The sequence below is a fragment of the Oppia nitens genome, unplaced genomic scaffold, assembly GCF_028296485.1.
Source record: "Oppia nitens isolate AA-2021 unplaced genomic scaffold, nextdenovo-longstitch-racon4-pilon3 scaffold3_pilon_pilon_pilon, whole genome shotgun sequence".
NCBI classification, from domain to species: Eukaryota; Metazoa; Arthropoda; class Arachnida; order Sarcoptiformes; family Oppiidae; genus Oppia; species Oppia nitens.
The window spans coordinates 966,992-990,334 of NW_026533221.1; the positions used below are offsets into that span (position 1 = coordinate 966,992).

Consider the following 23,343-nt stretch of genomic DNA (forward strand, 5'->3'; position numbering starts at 1 on the left):
ATTACAAATGTATTGTTTTTTACTGTTGAGCTGATATCTAGACAACTGAGACCAACATTTTGCCGGAACTAGTCGTAGAAATTGAATCAATAATTGAAAAATTTGTTAAATAATTTACACAATAATCGGGTAGATATCGGGTTTAACTGCTGGTAGTACCCATTGCTGGACCTACCGGTGCACCGATTATTTGTTATATATAATATATACCGTTTGTTTTGGGCCAATGGAGACCCTATCATCTCTGCATAGTTGCCATCGATGTAACCAAAAAAATAGGTCAATATTTATAATATATATAATATATATATATATATATATATATATATATATATATATATATTAATTTAATAATAATATAAAATTTTAATTTTCTATTAATAATATGAATCGTTAATATTGATGTATAACTTTATGTATAATATAATAGGTATGGCCTATCTATCTATCTATTTATCGGGACTGTCTATTTTATGGGCCGGGATGTTTTTTTGTTGTTGTTTTAAGTGCCGTACCTCCTAAACTGTGTTTTGTTTGGTGCAAAAGTATTGATCAGATAATATATAAATTAATTTTTTTACTGACCAATAGTTTTGCATTGATTATAATACAGTTAACTGACACCTGATATATTTCAATATAAAAATAAAATTTATTTATTTATAATAATCCTAAAAAAAATTATTATTATTATTAATTAAAAGTAATTAAAAAATGTTTCAATACTGTATAAAAAAAATATATATTTAATATTTTTCTTATTGTACTCATTATATGTTATTATTATAAATCACATTAAATTATTAATTATGTTTTATATATAAGTCAATCATAATTCATACACAAATTTATACTGTATTTCAATATAAAATTTAAGTACATTTTAAACTAATTTAAAAAAAATATATTATATGATATAAATTGTTATAAATTACAATATTACTGTTATTTAAAATATTATTTATTAAAAATTAAATATTAAAAAGATAACTAAAAGAAAACAATAGATAGAGGATATTGATAACAAAGATGATTGTAAACTTATATATAAAATATTGGATATATCATAGATTTAGTTGAAACTAAATTAATTTAATTAAAAAAAATACATTTTATAATTATATTTTTAAAAAATTATGATCACATGTGTAGTTAAATAATTGATTAAAATTAATGATTATTATTATTACAGTTATGATTTAGCATTTATTTTTAAAACAAAAAGTGATTTAACAAATTTATGTCAATTTTAATATATTTTACTAACTGTTTAATTCATTGTATATTTATATATAAAACATATATATATACTGCTAATTAAATAATTAATAATAAAATAATAATTAATAGTCTTGTATATAATTTATATATAATCTAAAAATGTTTATTAATAAATATAAATTTAGTATTTTATTTAGTGTTTTAGTAATTTTTATAAATATTTACATTATATTAGTTATGCGGACACAAAATATTGAGGATATCATCCAAAACAATAGACAATATTATCCAAAACATCTATGCATTGATCGACACAATTGGTCGACAAGTGTGCCGGCATTTGATGGCCAATCAACTGATGGATATTTAGTGCCAAATATTGTTCACTATATACTGTTTAAAACACATTATATAAATTATGTACACTTTTTGTCGATATTATCGGTACTGAAAAACCAGAAACCCGATAGTCTATACATTCATTGCGATTGTCATGAATTACGGGGTGACTATTGGCAACGTATCAATCGAGTGGCCAATGCGACCAATACTACACGGCTTATTGTACGACAAATTCAACGACCGACTCATATATTTGGCCAACAGTTGAGTCTAATATTTCACAATTTTCATGCATCAGATATCGGCCGACTCCAAGTGCTCCGTGAGTTTGGCGGCATTTATCTGGACAGAGATGTCTATGTTGTGAACAGTTTGGATCCGTATCGCAACTACGAGCTGACACTGGACTATGAAATCTGGGACTTTGGTTTGCCAACCGAACACAAAGTAATGGCCACACAGACAATGGTCGGCCATAGAAAGGCCCGTTTTTTGAGACTATGGCTAATGTGTTACTGTGATTATCATCCCTGGGAATGGTATTACAATGCGGGCGAAATGCCTACTAAAGAGATATTAGTGAAACGGCCGGATCTGATTCAGGATGCAAACGGCAAGTTTGGCGGCGACGGTCCGCGAGTATGTCCGCAACTGTATCATCGCTTACGACCCGATTGGCGTCAAATCTATTATACGGTTCATCTGAATATTAAAGACAATTATCTGTCGCCGCTTGGCTGGTGTCTCAATGGTAGCCGACCGCCAATATCTAAGTTTGACGAACAAAATGTACGGCAATTGAGGACAACATTCGGCGAAATGGCCACCGATGTACTGGACTATGAGTTATCAATTAAATAATTTGTTTTTTATTTATAAAAAAAATCAATTAATATTTTACAATTGTAGCAAAAAAATAATAAATTTTTTTTAATGTCAATTCATTATTAAATAATTAATAATTTGTACCAAAAAAAATCAATTTAGAAATTTTTTGTTTTATTACAACAGTTTTATAGACTGTATATTACATTAGTTTTTATTTATTTTTTTAAAAATAATATTCAAATCAAAAAAAAATTATTCTAAATGTATGTTTAAAAAGAAAATTAAGTCAATTGAGAAAAAATAATAATAATAAAAGTTAAAAAATAATAATACTAAAAGTTAAAAATTAACAAATTATCAGATATATAAAAAAAATAATAAAAAGTTAAAAACAAGTTTCAAATTATCGATAAAATAATAATAATAATATCTTATATTATCTGATATTTGTTTGTTTGTTATTTCTCAACAACCAAACAAAAAAATCAAATAATTTTCAGACAATTTTCAATTAGTTTCGTGAAAATTTGCAAACCATTGGTACAAAATATATCTAATGTACAAAAAAAATTTTTTTTGACAAACTATTGACAAAACAAAACAATCAATCTTACAGTTAATAATAACAAATTAGTAAAATATTATAAAACTTATTTAAAATAATAAAAGCAAACTCATTAGTGTTACATAAATGTTTGTTTTTTTTATAAATCAAAACCAATAAAATGAAAAATTGAAAACAAAACAAAAATCTTTAAAAAATGCGTATAAATTGTGTTTAAAATTTTAGTATTGGATTAATACCGGTTTAAATTGTTTTTTGTTTTCTAACTCTACTACATATACAGTACTAATACATATGACTAACAAAAATTTTATTACTAATCCTATTATTTATCCAAACTGTCCTAATTTTAGGACAATTATCGATTAGTTTTCTAGTAATCGATTGTTCGATAGCTATTACTTTACTAAATTCTTGTTTGATATCCATGTATGGCATCCTTAATATCTGCAAATATTTTAGTTTTGCCAAACAGTCCACCAACTGGTCGGTCAGATTAATGCCCCGAAAGTGTAGATAATAAACATTTGGTATGAAATTCATTGGATTATCCATAAAATCCGGACTAAAATTCCAGCGACTGTTTGTTTGCAACGATAGATGTGTTAGTTTTGTCAGATTAGTCAATGAATTGCTTGATATTTCAAATCCATTGGCATCGATGTCGTCGGCATTTACTTCTGTGTAACTAAAGTTTGGATGAATTGCTAACCATTTTAATTGTTGAAAATTTTTGCCAACAATTTCCAATGTTTTGTTAAACACTTGAACCGATTGATAATCTACGGATAGTTCAAGTCGTTTAATTAGCTGACAATTGGTACCAATTTTGACTAAATAATCGTTTGTGAAATCAATATAACTTCCGGTTAAACTAAATCTTAATTGTTTTAATTGTGACATTTGTTGTGCAATTTGTGTCAAAACTGGTCGATAGTCTGTACGCATAACAAATACATTGATTACTGAAATCATTTGGCCATAAATTTTGGTAAACTTTACAATACTTTGGTTAACCAATTCATTGTTTGCAAAATTAAATGGAAAACTTATTTTCCGTAATTTAGGAAACAATACTTCAGTGCTATTGATATCATTGAATAGTAGTGATAACGAATGAACTGTCGATGAAATGTCTTCAAACTTAATGTCGGTTAAGTTGTGGCACTTTTTCAGTTCATTGCTAACCAATTTGTCGACTCTGAAGATTGTAATCTTTTTCAATTGATTCCCATATTTTGCAAACAATTGTTTTAATGTTTTGCTTTGACTCGTATAACTGATCAGTAAATCAATGTTTGATTTCTCGAAATTATATTTTAGCCACGAATTGATTGTTTTAGTATCGGATGTACTGATTGTGGCACTGAATGGTTTGTTGACTAACTTCTTCATAATCTTTTCCAGATTTTTATTGTATTTGTTTTTGTTTTCTTTAATTACTTTATAGTCGTAAATATAATCAAATAATTCGTTATAATTAATATAGTTATGGCTTTCAAATACCAATCGTTGCCATTGTTTTGATACGGATTCAAGTCTTAACTTATCTCCTAATCTCAGATAAGACAACAACTGTTGACATAAATCATCGCCAAAACGATCAAACGATTGTCTTCTCGACGATTCACTTCTTAAGCTTATCTTCTTTGCCATCGATGACGACAAACTCATCGCTTGATTTGATGCCAACAAAAACTGAAAGACAATAATAATAATTATTATTATTAGTGAAGAAAATCAATGGCAAACCAAATGTATTAATAATTAGTGTTTTTTTTAACTAACAAATTGATTAAACAATTAGTGATTTTAATAATAATATTATTATTTAGTAATGAATTGAAAACACAAAACAATTAATAAATATTTTGTTTTGTTTTTTATGTGTTTTTGTTATGAAAACTATGGAAAACACTAATCAATTGATTGATTGAAATACAAGTATTCATTGAATTCTATTTTATATTAAACTGTTTTTTTAATATTTAATAAAAACTGTTCGATTATATTCAAAACCAAAACATTAAAATAGACGTCCACTACAAACATACAGTAGTGTATGTATAAAGCGGGCGCAATATTAGTGTTTAATGCTTAGGGGGTGTGGGGTGGGGTGGGTGGAGTTTTTACAAAGCATAGACTATATGTTAACATAGTTACTATACACACTATTTTATTTATATGTATATATATATTAAGTGTAATCTATGATATATGATATATCTATGTGTGTGTGTGTGTGTGTGTTGTGGTGCGTATATTATTGTTTTGGTTTAGAATATAATCCAATAGTTTATTTTAATACAAACAATGCTTTCAATTCCTATTGTCTCACATTTTCTGCTAATAAACTATTCATATATACTGTATATATATATATATATATATATATATAGTGTTATACTGTATTTATTATAAATTTATTAATTCCTAAATAACTTTTTTAAATATAATTTTAATTAAAATAACAAAAATAGTTAGTTTATAATAATTATTTATAATATATATATATACTGTATATGATTATACAATTTATAATATTTCTAATATATTGACTGTAATTTGTAGTTTAAACTTATACTGTAAAATAATATTTTTATTTTATCATTTTTATTTAATTTATTATAATAAATATATAATAATAATAATTAATTAATTAATTTTCAGTAGATAATGACTTATAATATTTTATAATTAGAAAACAAAACAAAACAAAAATATAATTAGTTTATCACAAAATATTAATATCAATTTAAAATCATTTGAAATTAATTTTTTTTAAGTGTTATATTATATTTTGATAATTACAGATAGTTTTCATAAATGTAATAAAAAAATTTTTGGTATTGTGTTTAATCATATGATATCAACAAAATATATATTTAAAAATTTAAAAAAAAATTCAGAGAATGATTTTTAAAAAAAAATTAAAATCTTAATTATTAACAATTTGTTAGTTATTGAAATTAAACTTAATAATTAAAAATGATATATTTTTTTGCTAATAAAAGTTTTATTTCATATAAAAATATTAGCAAATATTAGTTATAATTTATAACTTATAAACAAATAAATTACAGAATAATAATAAAATTTTTTTAAAACAACAATAATTGAATATTTCCAGTAAAATAACAATAAATTTATCACAAAAAAATTAGACTATTTATTAACATTAATACTGTATTATACTGTAGTTGTTATCATTGTTTTAATCTTATGTTAAAAATATCATTTTAATCCCTTATATATCCTTTAAAATATGTAAACGATATATAAATTGCTGAAATTACAGTACTTTAAACAGGTTTTGAGTAAATAACAAAAACATTTATTATTATTATTAACAAAAACATTACTATAAGTTTAGTTTAAAGTTTGAATACATATAATTTATAACTGATTTTCGTAAAATTAATTATTTAAAAAAAAATAATTTATTAAAAAAATATTTAAAAAATATTTTGATTGAAGACTTTGTTTTTTGCTACAAGAGATGGATAGAGACGACGGACCGGACAGTCGTCGTCAGAGTAGAGATAGTTTTGGCGACCGATTTGGCGATGATTTGTGTGGACTAGTAGTCAGTTATCTACCGATTGATGACCGCTTTCGCTTAGAGTGTGTGTCCCGACAATGGCATCGATTGGTGTTTCAGAAAAATATATTTACCGAAGAAAATAGATTTTGTGTTAAAAATTATGAAAAATTAATGAAAAAATTAACGGAAACACCGTTTAATCAGAGATTAGTAAAAATCAAGTATGAATTGTGGCTAAAATATGATCTAAATATCCGATCAATTAAATTGACGCCCAGTACTGACAATTCAATTGTTGTACAATTGCTTGAAAAATATGGCCAAAAATTACAATCAATAGCTTTATACAGAATCGACAAACAGATTGCCGTTCAGCTCAAGAAATGTCTGAACTTATCGGAGATTATATTCAGAAACTGTTTTACACCGACAGTCGATACACTACAGGTGCTCTTCAATGACGACAATAATATTAGTAGTAATAATAATAATAACAATAATAATGAAATATTATTTCCGAAACTACGAAAACTAAGTTTTCTAATGTATTCGGCAAACATTGAAAGTTTCAAACGGTTTTGCAATACTTAAGGCAAAAATATTTCCGTAATTGATATTAACTTTTGTGACAACAATTTATTAGATAAATCTCTATTGATATCAGTGTCACAAATCAAACAATTAAAACAATTGACTATTAATTCATATTTCAATAGTTTTATTAATACAACTTTTATACCCGATTTGGCAACAATTGGTACCAATAATTGTCGTCAACTTAAACGTCTTGAACTTCAATTATCATTTAAATTGGCTAAAGATCTTAACGAAACACTTGAAACTGTTTGCAAACATTTTCCACAATTAAAACGATTGTTATTTCATACAAACCTATCTCAGTGTCCAAACAGTAGTAAAAAATTAAACAACAAATTTGAATTATCTGTCCGATCATTGAATCGGTTATCAAAACTAACTCATCTATCATTGATATGCAGTTGTCGTTGGCATTTAAGTCAAGATTTTCTTGAAAATCCTATGAAATTCATACAAAATGTTAATTATATACTCTTTCGTGGTATTGATATCACCGACGAATTGTTGGATTGTTTAGCAAAAGTAAAAAATTTGCGATCAATTGATATATCTTTTTGGTTAAATGGTTTGCAATCAAATAATTTATCAAATGTTTCCCATCTAATCAATAGTTGTCCTAAAATTACAACACTTTTGATAAGTGGCAAAAAATATTTATAATGTTTTAATTAAATTATTTTTTTTTCTTTATAGAAATATTGTATTTAGTTATCTAAACTTTTTTTGAAGTTTTCTTTATTGTAAAACATTTTAACTAATTATTTATGTTTTTTTGTATTTAATTTTATTTATAAACTTTTTATTTTAAATTTAGTACAATTGTATTATATATTTTTCTAAAAACATATACTGTATATGAATAAGATTTATTTATAGTTTATTAATTATAATAAAATGCTAATAACAACACTAATAAAACAATAAATAAATAGCTTATAAAATACTATATATGATAACATAGCAATTTATTATGTTTATGTTTGTAATGTTAATCACAAAAAAAAATTAAATAAAATATCAATTTAGTATTTAAAATATTTATTATATTATTAGAATACAAATAAAAAATAGATATTTTTCAATTTATAATACTAAATATTATGTTTATTTTTAATTAAAATAATAACTTTTTGTGTTTATTAACTTTAGATGCGATGCGAAAAAAATGTTTCTTAAAAATTATGATTAATTATATCTAATGTTTAATTAAATAACAAAAATTTAATACAAAATAGTAATTATGTTTTTAAAATTATTATGAATTATTAATACAGTAATTAGAAATATATTATTTAATTTTATAATATATTTTATGAATACACATACAATAAATTTATATATATATATAACTGAATAAATTAATAAAATATCTTTATTATTATTGTATAATATTTTTGTTACTAAATCTCAATTACAATGTAGTTTACAATTTTAAATATTGCATTAAATCAGTTGAATATTTAGATAATATTATTATAATAGAAAATTTTATTTGTGTAATAATTAGTTTATTTAGTGAAATTTAGTTTTAAATATAATTTTAAAAAAAAAATATAATATATTAATTTATTCAATCACATTTGTATACAGCAAAATAAATAAATAATAATAATAATAGGTACCCGGTACTTTTAGTTATAACAGGTGAACCAAATATACTATTATGTCAATCATTAATACAATAAATGATAGAAAATATGACAGTTTAATACAAAATTTTTTTTTATAAAAAATCAAATTTTAAAAAATTATAACAATTTCTTGTGTAAAAAATATTTATTCAATAAACATTGCAAATGAAAATGTATTTATTGAAATTAACTAAAAAATTTATTTAATAATTTAAAAAAAACTTTTCAATAAAATGTTGCATAAATTAATAAAGTGAATAATAAATAAACTGAATAAATATATCGTATTATTATTATTAAATAATTATTGTTTATTCATACAGAATATTTTATATATATATATATATATATATATGATTGTATAAAATTATGATATAAAGTATATAAATATTAAATTCATAGCAATATATAAATACAATTAGTTTAGCATTTGTTTGCTTCAAATTTGCTGTAATTATATTATCTTATATTACATTATATCATATATTTAATAGAAACAAATTGTTATCAATTGATAAATCATTTACTTTAATTATTTAACTATAAATAACTTAAATATAAAAATAATGCTATCATTGATAACCAGTTGTCGTTGACATTTGAGTCCAAATTTTCTTGAAAATCCTATTAAATGCATACAAAATGTTAATTATATACACTTTCGCGGCATTGATATCATCGACCAATTGTTGGATTGTTTAGCAAAAGTAAAAAATTTGCGATCAATTGATATATTTTTTTGGTTAAATGGTTTGCAATCAAATGATTTATCTAATGTTTTTTCATCTAATCAATAGTTGTACTAAAATTACAATAATTTTCATAAGTGGTAAAAAAAATATTTATAATGTTTTAATTAAATTAAATTTATTTTGTTGATAGAAATCTTGTATTTAGTTTTCTAAACTTTTTTTTGAAGTTTTCTTTATTGTAAAACATTTTAATTAATTATTTAATAAATAATTAGAAATATTTTTAAACAAATAAATTTTTAGTACAACTATATTTTTTTTATTAAAACACATATTGTATATGAATAAGATTTATTTATAGTTTTATTTTTTAATTATAATAAAATACTATACGATATCATCGCCATTTTGATGTTAATTATTAAATTTAACTAACAACAAAAAAAATTATTAACTAAAATATTAATTTATTATTTTTGATATTTAGTTTAGTTTAGTTTATTTTATTTTTTTTTGAATACAAATAAAATAATTATCAGTAAATATTTTTTTAAAAAAAAATTATCTTTCCATAAAATTTTTATTAATAAATATTAACAAAATTATTATTACAAAAACTAAACAAAAACAAAACAAAAAAAAATATTACAAAATCAAGCTATTGATAGATAGTATTAGTTATTTGTTGTTGATTGTTGTTTCAAAAATAATTAATCACCATTAGCATTAGCATTACTATCACCATTAGCATTAGCATTACCATTACCATTACCATTGCCATTACCATCACCATTACCATTACCATTGCCATTACCATCACCATTATCATTACCATTACCACCAATTCCAGGTATAGGCATTAATTCCCCAGTCCTTAGATTAATAATATATTTATTTCTATCATAACAGCTAATACTATACATAATTGTTGTTAGAATTACTATAAATATATATTAAATGAAGAAAAAATGTTAAATTTATTTAAATATAATTTTTTTTAAATAAAATAATAATTTATTAATTTTAATATTTTTTTAATCAAATAAAATCATATATATAACAGGTATTATTATAATTACCAAACAATACGATAGCAATTAAACAATATTTAGACATTTTTTGTCTTATTTTGTCTTATTTTTGTTTGCTTTTTTTTAGATCAGTTTCTGTCTTATTACTGTCAGTGTTGTTATTCACTGTAAACTTTCACTAAATACTAATTATTATTAAATATTTTAAGTTATATTTTTACTAACCAATGATTATTTTTAGCAAAAAAACTAATTAATTCAATATTAATTAATTAAAAATTAATTGTGACTTAAAATATTTATTATTAGTTTTATTTTTTAAAAAAAATACAAAAACATGTGTATTATATTTTGTTTTTTACTTTTATAAAACATATATTAAGTTTTGTTTATTAAATTTAGTTGCGATGCGTAAAGAAAAATGTTTCTTTAAAATACTATTAAATATATCTAATGTATAATTAAATGATAAAAAATTTACTACAAATTAAAGTAATTGTGTCCTTAAAAAATTAATAACTAGAAATACATTATTTAATTTTTTTAATATAAAATTATACAGTATTACTGAATATTGTTTAAATACAGATACAATAATTTTTATATATATTATACATATTACTAAATAAATTAATAAAATATTATTATTATTATTATTTGTTACTAAGGCTTATTATTATGTAGTTTATAATTTTAAACATTAATTGATCAGTTGAATATATTTAGATAATATTTTTTTATAATAGAAAATTTATATTTTGTAATAATTAGTTTATTTAGTGAAATTAAGTTTTAAATATAATTTTTTTTAAATATAATAAAATAATTTATTCAATCATATATTGATACAGCAAGAAATAAATAAATTATAATAATAGGTACCCGGTACTTTTAGTTATAACAGGTGAACCAAATATAATATTATGTCAATCAATCATTAATACAATAAATGATAGAAAATATGACAGTTAAACAAATTTTTTTAATAAAAAATCAAATTTAAAAAAAATTATAACAATTTCTTGTGTAAAATATATTTATTCAATAAACATTGCAAATGCAAATGTATTTATTGAAATTAACCAAAAAATTTGTTTAACAATTTTTTAATAAAAAATCTTTTTTTATTAAACAACAAATATATCGTATTATTATTAAATAATTATTGTTTATTCATACAGAATATTAGATTATATTATATGTATGATTAAAAAAAATAAATTATGATATAAAGTATATAAATATTAAATGCATTGCAATATATAAATACAATTAGTATATCATTCGTTTACTAAAAATTTGTTGTAAATTTTTTATTACAAGTTTTAAATAAGTTTATTATAAACAATGAATAAGTTAATGAAAATCTGGTTGAAAATGACTGACAGACAAAAGCGCCGAATAATTATAAAATTTTTAGTGTTTGTTGTCTGCGGTCTACTGTTTGCCTACCAGTCCTCTCTGCTCTTTGATGAGTATATGAGCGGCAAAACAATAGTTTCAACAAATTATACACTATTGACCAATGAATCCCTGCCGGCATTTACACTATGTTTTCCGTATGCTTTACGTATGGATAGTTTGGCCGATCGTTTCCCGGAATTACGGGACAAATATTCAAACTATAAGAAACTAATTGATAGTGTCGTTGATAGTGATTACGATAATATAACATTGATTAATAATTTAGAGACAATTTATAAACAATTTGTCAAATATTATATTGATAAACGTTTACCACTAAGTGATTTGTATAAAAGTAACCTAACTGTGCCACATCTAGTCAAAACCCATTCAAATTATAGTAATAATAATAAAATTAGTAATAAATATTTATCGATATTGATTAAACTCATTGAAAACAATTTAACAGATATAAGTGATTTCCAACCAATTGTGTCGTTTACATGGTTTGATTATCCTAGAAAATGCTTTACATATTTTAGTGAAATTAATCCCCGTTATCGACAAAATAAAAGTAATTTAGATCTTATATATTTTAGGCTCAAACATAATAAATCATGGTTTCCAACCACACTGTATGACACGTGGAAACCGTATCTAATAATGCATTCCTCTAACAACACTCCTTACGATTTATTTAGCGATAATATATTTCCCATTGAAATCCATAATGACTATCTGATCGGTTATTCGACCATCAAAATCAAACGATTGCCGCCCACTTGGGATACCAACTGTACTGAGTATGATATATACAATTCCAGTCATAGTATGATCCGTTGGGGTAACAAAAAGCTGGTTCAACCTCATCAGCGTACGCGTACGCGATCTGAGTGCCGATACAGATGTTTTCAACAATATTTTGATAACACTAATACCTGTCATTATGACAGTAACCCTATTGCTAATATCAAGTATAAAAAGTGTATCCCATGGAATGAGGGACTAATACCTGAATATATGGCCTATAATAATGTGTCCACATGTATACTATCATATAATAAACATTTATTACATTATCAAAATATGTGCAATAAAGAGTGTACCCATCCGTGCTATGAGAACCACTATGTTATGAATTTATTGGACAAAATTAAAATTAAATCTACAGTTAATAAAACTTATAATCGATGGGATAGCTTGGTTACCGCCCATATCCAACACTCAGCCCATTTAGATCAATCAGTAGAGCACAGCCCCAAAATGACTTGGATTGAGTTTCTGTGTAATTTAGGGGGTCTAATGGGTATGTGGTTGGGGTTGGCCATATTTTCTATATTTTATTTAATTGTCAAAATATTTACTTAAAATACTAATATATTTAATTAAATTATTTTATGTTATATAATATATTTAATTAAATTATTTTATGTTATATAATATATTTAATTAAATTATTTTATGTTATATAATATATTTAATTAAATTATTTTATGTTATATAATATATTTAATTAAATTATTTTATGTTATATAATATATTTAATCGACAAAAAAATTGTTATCATTTGATAAATCATTTAATTATATAATTATAAATCAATTAAAATATTATAATTAAATTCTATTAATAATATCATAATTATTGTATAAAACATTAGTATTGTATTATAAAAATATACTGTAATATTAATATATAAATTAGTATTATAACAATGTATGATTTGACTTATATAATGTACATATAAATAGAGTAAATAAAACTAATTTTTAATTGTAATTTAAATAAAATTATGAAATTTATAAAAAATAATTTATTGTCATTTCATTTCAAAAATATTTTTTTTTATAAATAATAAAAATACTGTAAAAACAATAATTTGTTTTAAATTTATATTTGATAATAATATAGAATCTATAATAAATAATTTAATTCAAAAATATAATAATTCAAAAATTACTGTACATTACAATTGAAAAGCAATGCATAAGTATTTGAGTTATTATTAATAATAATAGTATTTAAATATCATTTTTAATATATTGTATCCTTTTTTAAAATATAAAATTGAAATAATGTATATAAAAATGATAAATAATATTTTCAAATATTTGATTTAGTATTGAAAACATTATTTACATATAAAATATATTATTAAAGTCAGACATACAGTACATACAAGATATAAAACATGGATAGAGACGACATATTTTAATTAAACTATTTTTTTGTTATTTTTAGAAATACTTAATAATTTAATTTATTTTATAAACTTTTTATTTTAATTTTACTACAACTGATTTTTTTTTAAAATTAAAACACATATTGTATATGAATTAGATTTATTTATAGGTTTTTTAATTAATTATAATAAAATACTATACGATATAATCGCCATTTTGATATTAATTATTAAATATTATTAACAACAACAAAAAATTATTAAGTAAAATTTAATATTTTTTTAACATTTAGTTTAGTTTATTTTACAATTTTTTTAGAATACAAACAAAATGATTATAAATAAATATTTAAAAAAAAATTATCTTTCCATAAAAATTTTTTAATAATAAATATTTCACAAAATTATTATTACAAAAACTAAACAAAAACAAAACAAAAAATATTACAAAATCAAACTATTGATAGATAGTATTAGTTATTTGTTGATGTTGATTTTTTTTCAAAAATAATTAATCACCATTACCATTACCATTACCATTAGCATTAGCATTACCATCACCATTACCATTACCATTACTATCACCATTAGCATTACCATCACCATTACCATTACCATTACTATCACCATTAGCATTATCATCACCATCATCTTTACCATAATTATTACCCGGATCTTTAGGTTTAGCTAACTCTCTAAATGATTCAAATGTCCTTTCGACTACAGTTTCTAATTGACCAGTATATGGATTCCTATAATATTTAGTTTTATCATAACAGCTAATACTGTACATAATTGTTGTTAGAATTACTAGATATATATATATATTAAATGATAAAAAAAAATTTGAAAGTTATTTAATATATAAAATTTTTAAAAATAAAATAATAATCAAAATTATTATTTTAATATATTTTTTTAATCAAATAAAATCATATATATATATACGGTATATACAGATAATGCCAATTAAAAGTTTAAATTTGTATTATATCGTATACAGTTAACTTTACGCTAAGCAAGGTAACTTAGTATACTATTACATATTATTACTAAAATTTTAACTTTTAAGTTGTATAAACTGTATATATATATTAGACAAATTTATATTGATATAATTAATATATAATAGGTATTATTATTATTATTATTATTACCAAACAATGCGATAGCAGTTAAACAATATTTAGACATTTTGTTTTTGTTTTATTAGCTTTTTTTTTAGATCAGTCTCTGTCTTATTACTGTCAGTGTTGTTATTCACTGTAAACTTTCACTAAATACTAGTTATTAATTATTTTAAGTTATATTTTTTTTACTAACCAATGATTATTTTTAGCAAAAAAATAACTAATTATTCAATATTAAGTAATTAAAAAATTAATTGCGACTTAAAATATTTATTAATAGTTTTATTTCTTTTTTTTTAAAAAACATATGTATTATAATTTCATAAAACATATATTAAGTTTTGTTTATTAAATTTAGTTGCGATGCGTAAAGAAAAATGTTTATTAATAAAAAAAACTATTAAATATATCTAATGTATAATTAAATAATAATAAAAAAAATTTCTACAAATAATAGAAATTGTGTCCATAAAAAAATTAATAACTAGAAAATACAATATTTAATTTTTTTATATAATATTATACAGTATTACTAAATATTGTATAAATACAGATACGACAATAAATTTTTATATGTATATTACTGAAAAAAAATTAATAAAATTTTATTATTATTATTATTATTGTATATATAATATTTTTTTTTTACTAAAGGCTTATTAGTATGTAGTGTTGAATTTTAAATATTAATTTTTCAAAAATTGAATATTTAAATAAAAAATTTATTTGCTTAATAATAATAATTAGTTTATTTAGAAAAATTTAGTTTTTCTTAAATATAATTATTATTTTTTTAAAAATATATAATATAATAATTTATTCAATCACATTGATAAACTGAGTTTTTAAAAAAAAAATTAAAATAATAACTTTTTGTTTATTATTAACTTTAGATGCGATGCGAAAAAAAATGTTTCTTAAAAATTATGATTAATTATATCTTTATGTTTAATTAAATGACAAAAACTTTAATACACATTAGTAATTGTGTCCTTAAAAAAATTAATAACTAGATATACATTATTTAATTTTTTTGTTGTTATATTATACAGTAGTACATAATATTGTATAAATACAGAAATTTATAAATTTTTATATATTACTGAATAAATTAATAAAATATTATTATTATTATTTGTTACTAAGGCTTATTAATATAAAGTTTATAATTTTAAAATATTATTTGAATAGTTGAATATTTAGATATTTATACAGTATATTATAGAAAATTTATTTATGTTTATAATTAAGTTTATTTAGTGAAATAAGTTTTAAATATTATCTACAAAAACAAGTATATAACAATGCACCTGTAGTTTTGCATTTGAGTTATTATTATTAATAACATTAATACTTATAAATATCATATTTAATCAGTTGTATCCTATTTTTTCAATATATAAAAGTGAAATATTTTATATGATATGAACAAAAAATTTGTAATTGAATTAGTATTGAAAACTTTATTTTTGATATACATTATTAAAGTTATAAACAAACAAACAAACAAAAAGTGTTTTCAGTTTATTTTAAATAAAAATATTTGTCTTCAAAACAGTTGTACTAAAGAGACATCAGAAGAGATGGATAGAGACGACGGACAGGACAGTCATCTTAGAGATAGTTTGGACCGATTTGGTGATGATTTGTGTCGACTATTACTCAGTTATCTACCATTTAGTGACCGTTTTTGCTTAGAGTGTGTTTCCCGACAATGGAAACGATTAGTGTTTAAACAACAAAATATCTGTATTGAAAACAATAGGAAATATAATAAAAATTATAAAAAATTATTGATAAAATTAATCGAAACACCAATTGATATCAACAACTCATTCACTAACAATAAAATCTATGAATTGTTGATAAAATATGATCTAAATATCCAATCAATTAATCTGACGATCAATAATGACAGTACTATTGCATTGAAATTACTAGAAAAATATGGCCACAAATTGAAATCAATTTCCATCCATAGAGTCGACCAACAGATCGGCGATCAGATCAGGAAATGTCTGAACTTATCGGAGATTATATTCAATAGAAGTTATGATAATCCAATCGATAGCCTAACTGTGCTCTTCAACAACAACAACAATGATAATACCATTAATAATAATAATAATAGTAATCAAGTATTGTTTCCGAAACTACGAAAAATAACTTTTTGCATATATTTGGTAAACATTGAAATTTTCGAAAAGTTTTGCAAAATTTATTCAAACAGTAATATTCAGTTCATTGATATTAATATTTGTGAAAAACAATTATTTAATGAAAACATATTGTCATCAGTGAAACAATTGACTCAATTAATACATTTGAATATCTATTCAGTTTTCGATGGTTTTATTAATACTAGTTTTATATCAGATTTGATAGCAATTGGTTTAACTAATAATTGTCGAAAACTTAAACGACTTGAACTACAATTAATGTATCGATTGACTAAAGATATTAACAAAACATTGGAAACTATTTGCAAACATTTTCCACAATTAAAGCGACTATTATTTTGCGGAAATCTAATCATTAATTCAGAAACCTATAAAATTAACAACAAATTTGATATATCTATTAATTCAGTGATCAGTTTAACAAAACTAACTCATCTATCATTGATTTTCTATAACTATTGGTATTTAAGTAATGATTTTCTAGAAAATCCAATGAAATTCATACCAAATGTTTGTTTTATAAACTTTTGTTTCTATGATCACACGTGTTGTCAGACGATCAATGATTTATTAAATTGTTTAACAAAAATCAAATATTTACGTACATTAATGATAAGTTTTTTGACTAATTGTCTGAATTTTACTGATTTGTTCAATGATTTACGTAATAGTTGTCCAAAATTGACAACAATTTGGATAAATAACAAGAAATATTTATAACACATTTTAATAATAATTTTTTATTTTATTCACATAAACAAACAATATCTTTGACAATTAATTTACATTTACTATTATAATAATAATACAATTGTTTTTAAAAAATATTTTTATTTTTTATATTATCATTATTATAATTTAATTTTTATTGAATGCATTATATTTCAATTTTATAATTCAATAAAATATTATCTAAAATTACCAAAAGTTTTTAATAATATATTATTAGTAAAATATTATTAGCAATACACCTGTTGTTTACTTTTAGTTATTTATTGATACAGTATTTAAATCTATAAATATTAAATCTTTTGTATCCTATTTTTTTCAATATAAATATTTTAAAACTTTAGATTAAATCAAAATAATTTTATTATTAAAAAACAAATCATTTTCTATCAGTCATAATATCAAAAGTTAAATAAAAAAAATTTTAAAACTTTACTAATGAGAAATATATATAGACATTAATTATCAATAATATACAGTATAATAACAATAATATTTGATAATAAAAATAGTAACTAAAATAAATAACTGAAATAAATAACTAAAATAAATAACTAAAATTAATAACATTAATACTTAAATATCATTTCAATATACAAAAAAAAGTCAAATACTGTATAATAAAAATGTAAAAATATTATTTCCAAATGTTTGTACTGTTAGTATTTGAAAAACTTCATAAAACATTATTTGTTTTTTTTAAATTTATTTATTATTAAATTTACTGATTTGTATAATGATTTAATTAATAGTTCAATCATAATTTGAGATCAATTTGGATATATTTTACATATAAAACAAATATTTTTAAAAAATAATAATTTTATTGATATTTTAGTTTGTTTTATGATTGTTTGTTGATAAAGATAACTACTATTTATTTATTGTAAAACATTTGATTATAATAATTATAAATTTTGTTTTCATAAATTTTTTATTATAACATTTACTAGAAATGATTTTTAAAAAAAATTAAATTTGTTTCAAACATATCTATGAATAATTTATTAGTTTTATAAAATGAATTACACATAAATTTATTTAAAAAAAATGTTAAATCAGTTTTTGTTGTTGTAATAAATAATAAAATCATTTTGGATTACATTTGATTTTGATTATCATTTAGATTAATAATTATAATTATTATTATTTTTGTACAGATAATTATAGATTAAAATTTTTTTTACATAGATTAAAAACAAAATTTATATTTTAACCCTGTTAATTAAATACTATTTACTTTATTACTTATATATATATTAATAATTGCATAAAATTTAATATTTAATGTTTATGTTATTTTTAATATTTAATAAAATTATTTAAAAAATACAAAGTCTATACCTATATGGGTAATAATTTATTTTTTATAAACAATGTTTTATAATTATAAAAAAAAATATTCAATCAAACTATAAAAAAAAACTATTATATATTATCAAAATATATTAATTGATTAAACCATAAATTATTGCAATAGACTATATGTTAATAACTTATATATAAAAAAATCATTCAAAAGAGATTATAATTAAATTTATATGAAAATTATATATAGCCTATAAAAAAAGATTATTATACTGCTAATTAAAAACTATTATATATTACAAAATATATTAATTAATTAAACCATAAATTATTACAATAGACTATATGTTACTAATTTATATATTTAAAAAAACATTCAAAAGAGATTATCATTAAATTTAAATGAATATTATATATATATTTTCAATATAATTGTAAGTTTATAATCAATCAATCATTTGTTTGTTTGTTTTTTAACTGAGATTTCATAGTCCAACACATTTGTGGCCATTTCGGCGAATGTTGTGTACAATCGGCGGATATTATAAAAAAAACTATTATATATTATCAAAATATATTAATTAATTAAACCATAAATTATTACAATAGACTATATGTTACTAATTTATATATTTAAAAAAAAACATTCAAAAAAGATTATCATTAAATTTAAATGAATATTATATATATATATATATTCAATATAATTGTAAGTTTATAATCAATCAATCATTTGTTTGTTTGTTTTTTAACTGAGATTTCATAGTCCAACACATTTGTGGCCATTTCGGCGAATGTTGTGTACAATCGGCGGATATTATAAAAAAACTATTATATATTATCAAAATATATTAATTAATTAAACCATAAATTATTACAATAGACTATATGTTACTAATTTATATATTTAAAAAAAACATTCAAAAAAGATTATCATTAAATTTAAATGAATATTATATATATATATATTTTCAATATAATTGTAAGTTTATAATCAATCAATCATTTGTTTGTTTGTTTTTTAACTGAGATTTCATAGTCCAACACATTTGTGGCCATTTCGCCGAATGTTGTGTTCAATTGGCGGACATTGTTTTCATCGAACCGTGAGATCGCCGGTCGTTGACCTTCTAGACACCAACCGGCCGGCGCAACATAATTATCTTTAATATTCAGATGAACCGTATGATAGGTTTGACGCCAATCGGGTCGCCAACGATTGTAAAGTGGTGGACAAACACGTCGACCATCGGCAGCAAACTGACCTTTTGCATCGTGTATCAGATCCGGCCGTTTTTCTAATATCTCTTTGGTCGGCAATTCGCCCGCATTGTAATACCAGTCCCAGGGATGATAATCACAGTAACACATTAGCCATAGATTCAAAAACCGGGCCTTTCTATGGGCTACCAGTGTTTGTGTGCCCAACACTTTGTATTCAGTATTCAAACCCCAATCACGTATTTCATAGTCCAGTGTCATCTCATAGTTGCGATACGGATCCAAACTTTTCACAACATAGACATCTCTGTCCAGATAAATGCCGCCAAACTCCCGGAGCACTTGGATTCGGCCGATATCTGATGCGTGATAATTGTGAAATGATTGACTCAACTGTTGGCCAAATATATGAGTCGGTCGTTGAATTTCCCGTACAATAAGCCGTGTAGTATTGGTCGCATTGGCCACTCGATTGATACGTTCCCAATAGTCGCCCCGTAATTGCCGACAATCGCAATGAATGTACAGACTATCGGGTTTCTGGTTTTTCAGTACCGATAGTATCGACAAAAAGTGTACATAATTTATAAAATGTGTTTCAAACAGTATATAGTGGACAATGTTTGGCACTAAATATCTATCGTTTGCCGGCGACAACTGGCCATCAAATGCCGTCACACGCGCCGACCAATTGTGTCGATCAATGCATAGATGTTTTGGATAATAGTATTTACTATTATTGATAACAATTTTATTACTATTGTGTGTCTTAATTGTAATTAATATCACATAAATAGATATAAAAACTGAAATAATTAATAATAATAATAAATTGTATTTATTATAAAACTTAATCATTTTTTAGTACAGTATTATTAGTAGTAGTAATAATAAACATTTAATAAATCAAAATATAAATTATTTATTAAATAGTTTTCACTTTAAAAAAAAAAAATTTGTTTTATAACTTTTATAATAATTAATACAATTATAACTATAATAACTATAATTGATTGCATTCAAAATTGTTTAACACTCAACTAATACTGTATTACAGTTTTATATACAGTATATTAATAATAAATTTTGTTAAAACTATTATACAGTAATATAAAAAAAAACTATACAGTATTTAGTATTACATAAACTAATAAATATTTTACATACTGTAGTTTAACGTAATATTTTGGTTAATATTTTACTAACAAAATATGAAACACTAAAAAAATATGAAAAAATATTTAATTAAATATTTTTTGGTGTTATTGTTTTTGATATACTAAGTGATTATATAAATAAAACATTTATTAATTTGTTTGTTTTTTTTTTAAATAGAAATAGTTATCAAAACTTTTTATTTTGATTTAATTGTTTTAATTGAAAACAATTATTACTTATTCTATGAATAAATTTTATTGAGAGATAAAAAAACAAACATACAGTGAATAATGTATTTAAAACAATATATTTTTTTAAAATTATAAAATGTTTTTTTTAAAATATGAATTTAATTTAATAAAATCAATATCTAATAATATTTTTGTTTACAGATTATTATTGATTAAAAAATTTTTACAGAGATTAAAACAAATTTTGTTTATCTGTTAATAAAATACTAATAATATTATATACATTATAACTTATAACTTATTAATAATTACATAAAATTTAATATTAATGTTTATGTTATTTTTATTATTATTTAATAATTATTTAAAATACACAGTGTATACATATATGGTAATAATTTTTTATTTAAATCAATGTTTTATAATTATAAAAAAAATATTCATTCAAATTATTATAAAAACTATATTATTGTTAATTTATAATCATTTAGTTTGTAACCGATATTTCATAGTCTAACACATTTCTGGCCATTTCGGCGAATGTTGTATTCAATTGGCGGACATTGTATTCGTTAAACTGCAATATAGCCGATCGGTTAGTACCGAAACAAATAGCCAATAGGCTATAGTCTATTGTTTTTTTTTATCTTCAAATTTACCGTTAAGTAGATTTGACGCCAACTTTATTTTCATAAAACATTATTTGGGGTTTTTTTTTAAATTTACTGATTTGTCTAATAATTTAATTAATAGTTTAATCCAAATCTGAAAACAATTTCGATATATTTTTCTAACATTTTTTAAAAAAAATAATTGTTTTTTTTGTTGATAAAGATAACTAAATTATTTTTATTGTAAAACATTTTATTATAATTATTAATTTCTTATTCATTTTGTTTTCATAAATTATAAAATTTAATGTTTTTTAAAAATTTGATTCAATCATATGAATGAGTTCAAGTTATTATTTTTATAAAAATAAATTACACATAAATTTGTTTTTTAAAAAATTGTTAAATCATTTTTGTTGTTGTAATAAATAATAAAATAATTTTGATTTTATTTGATATATTATAATCATTTAGATTAATAATACTAAGTTTTTTTTTGTACAGATAATTATTGATTAAAAAATTTTAGTATAAATTAAAACAAAATTTTTATTTAACCCTGTTAAGTAAATACTTTAATATTATATACATTATTACTTATATAACTTTATATATTAATAATTACATAAAATCTAATATTATTTATTTATTTTTAATATTTAATAAAATTATTTTTAAAAAAATATTCAATCAAACTATTATTATTGTTAATATATAATCATTTAGTTTTTTTTAACTGAGATTTCATAGTCCAACACATCTCTGGCCATTTCGGCGA

At 21.1% G+C, this 23,343-nt stretch overlaps 1 protein-coding gene across 1 annotated transcript; it reads left to right on the top strand.

The window, feature by feature from the left end:
- The first annotated feature begins 1,458 nt into the window (after positions 1 to 1,458).
- On the top strand, positions 1,459 to 2,424 carry LOC128957293 (uncharacterized). Its single transcript, XM_054303029.1, has one exon. It carries the CDS (start codon positions 1,459 to 1,461, stop codon positions 2,422 to 2,424), a length of 966 nt encoding a protein of 321 aa, XP_054159004.1.
- The last annotated feature ends 20,919 nt before the right edge of the window (positions 2,425 to 23,343 follow it).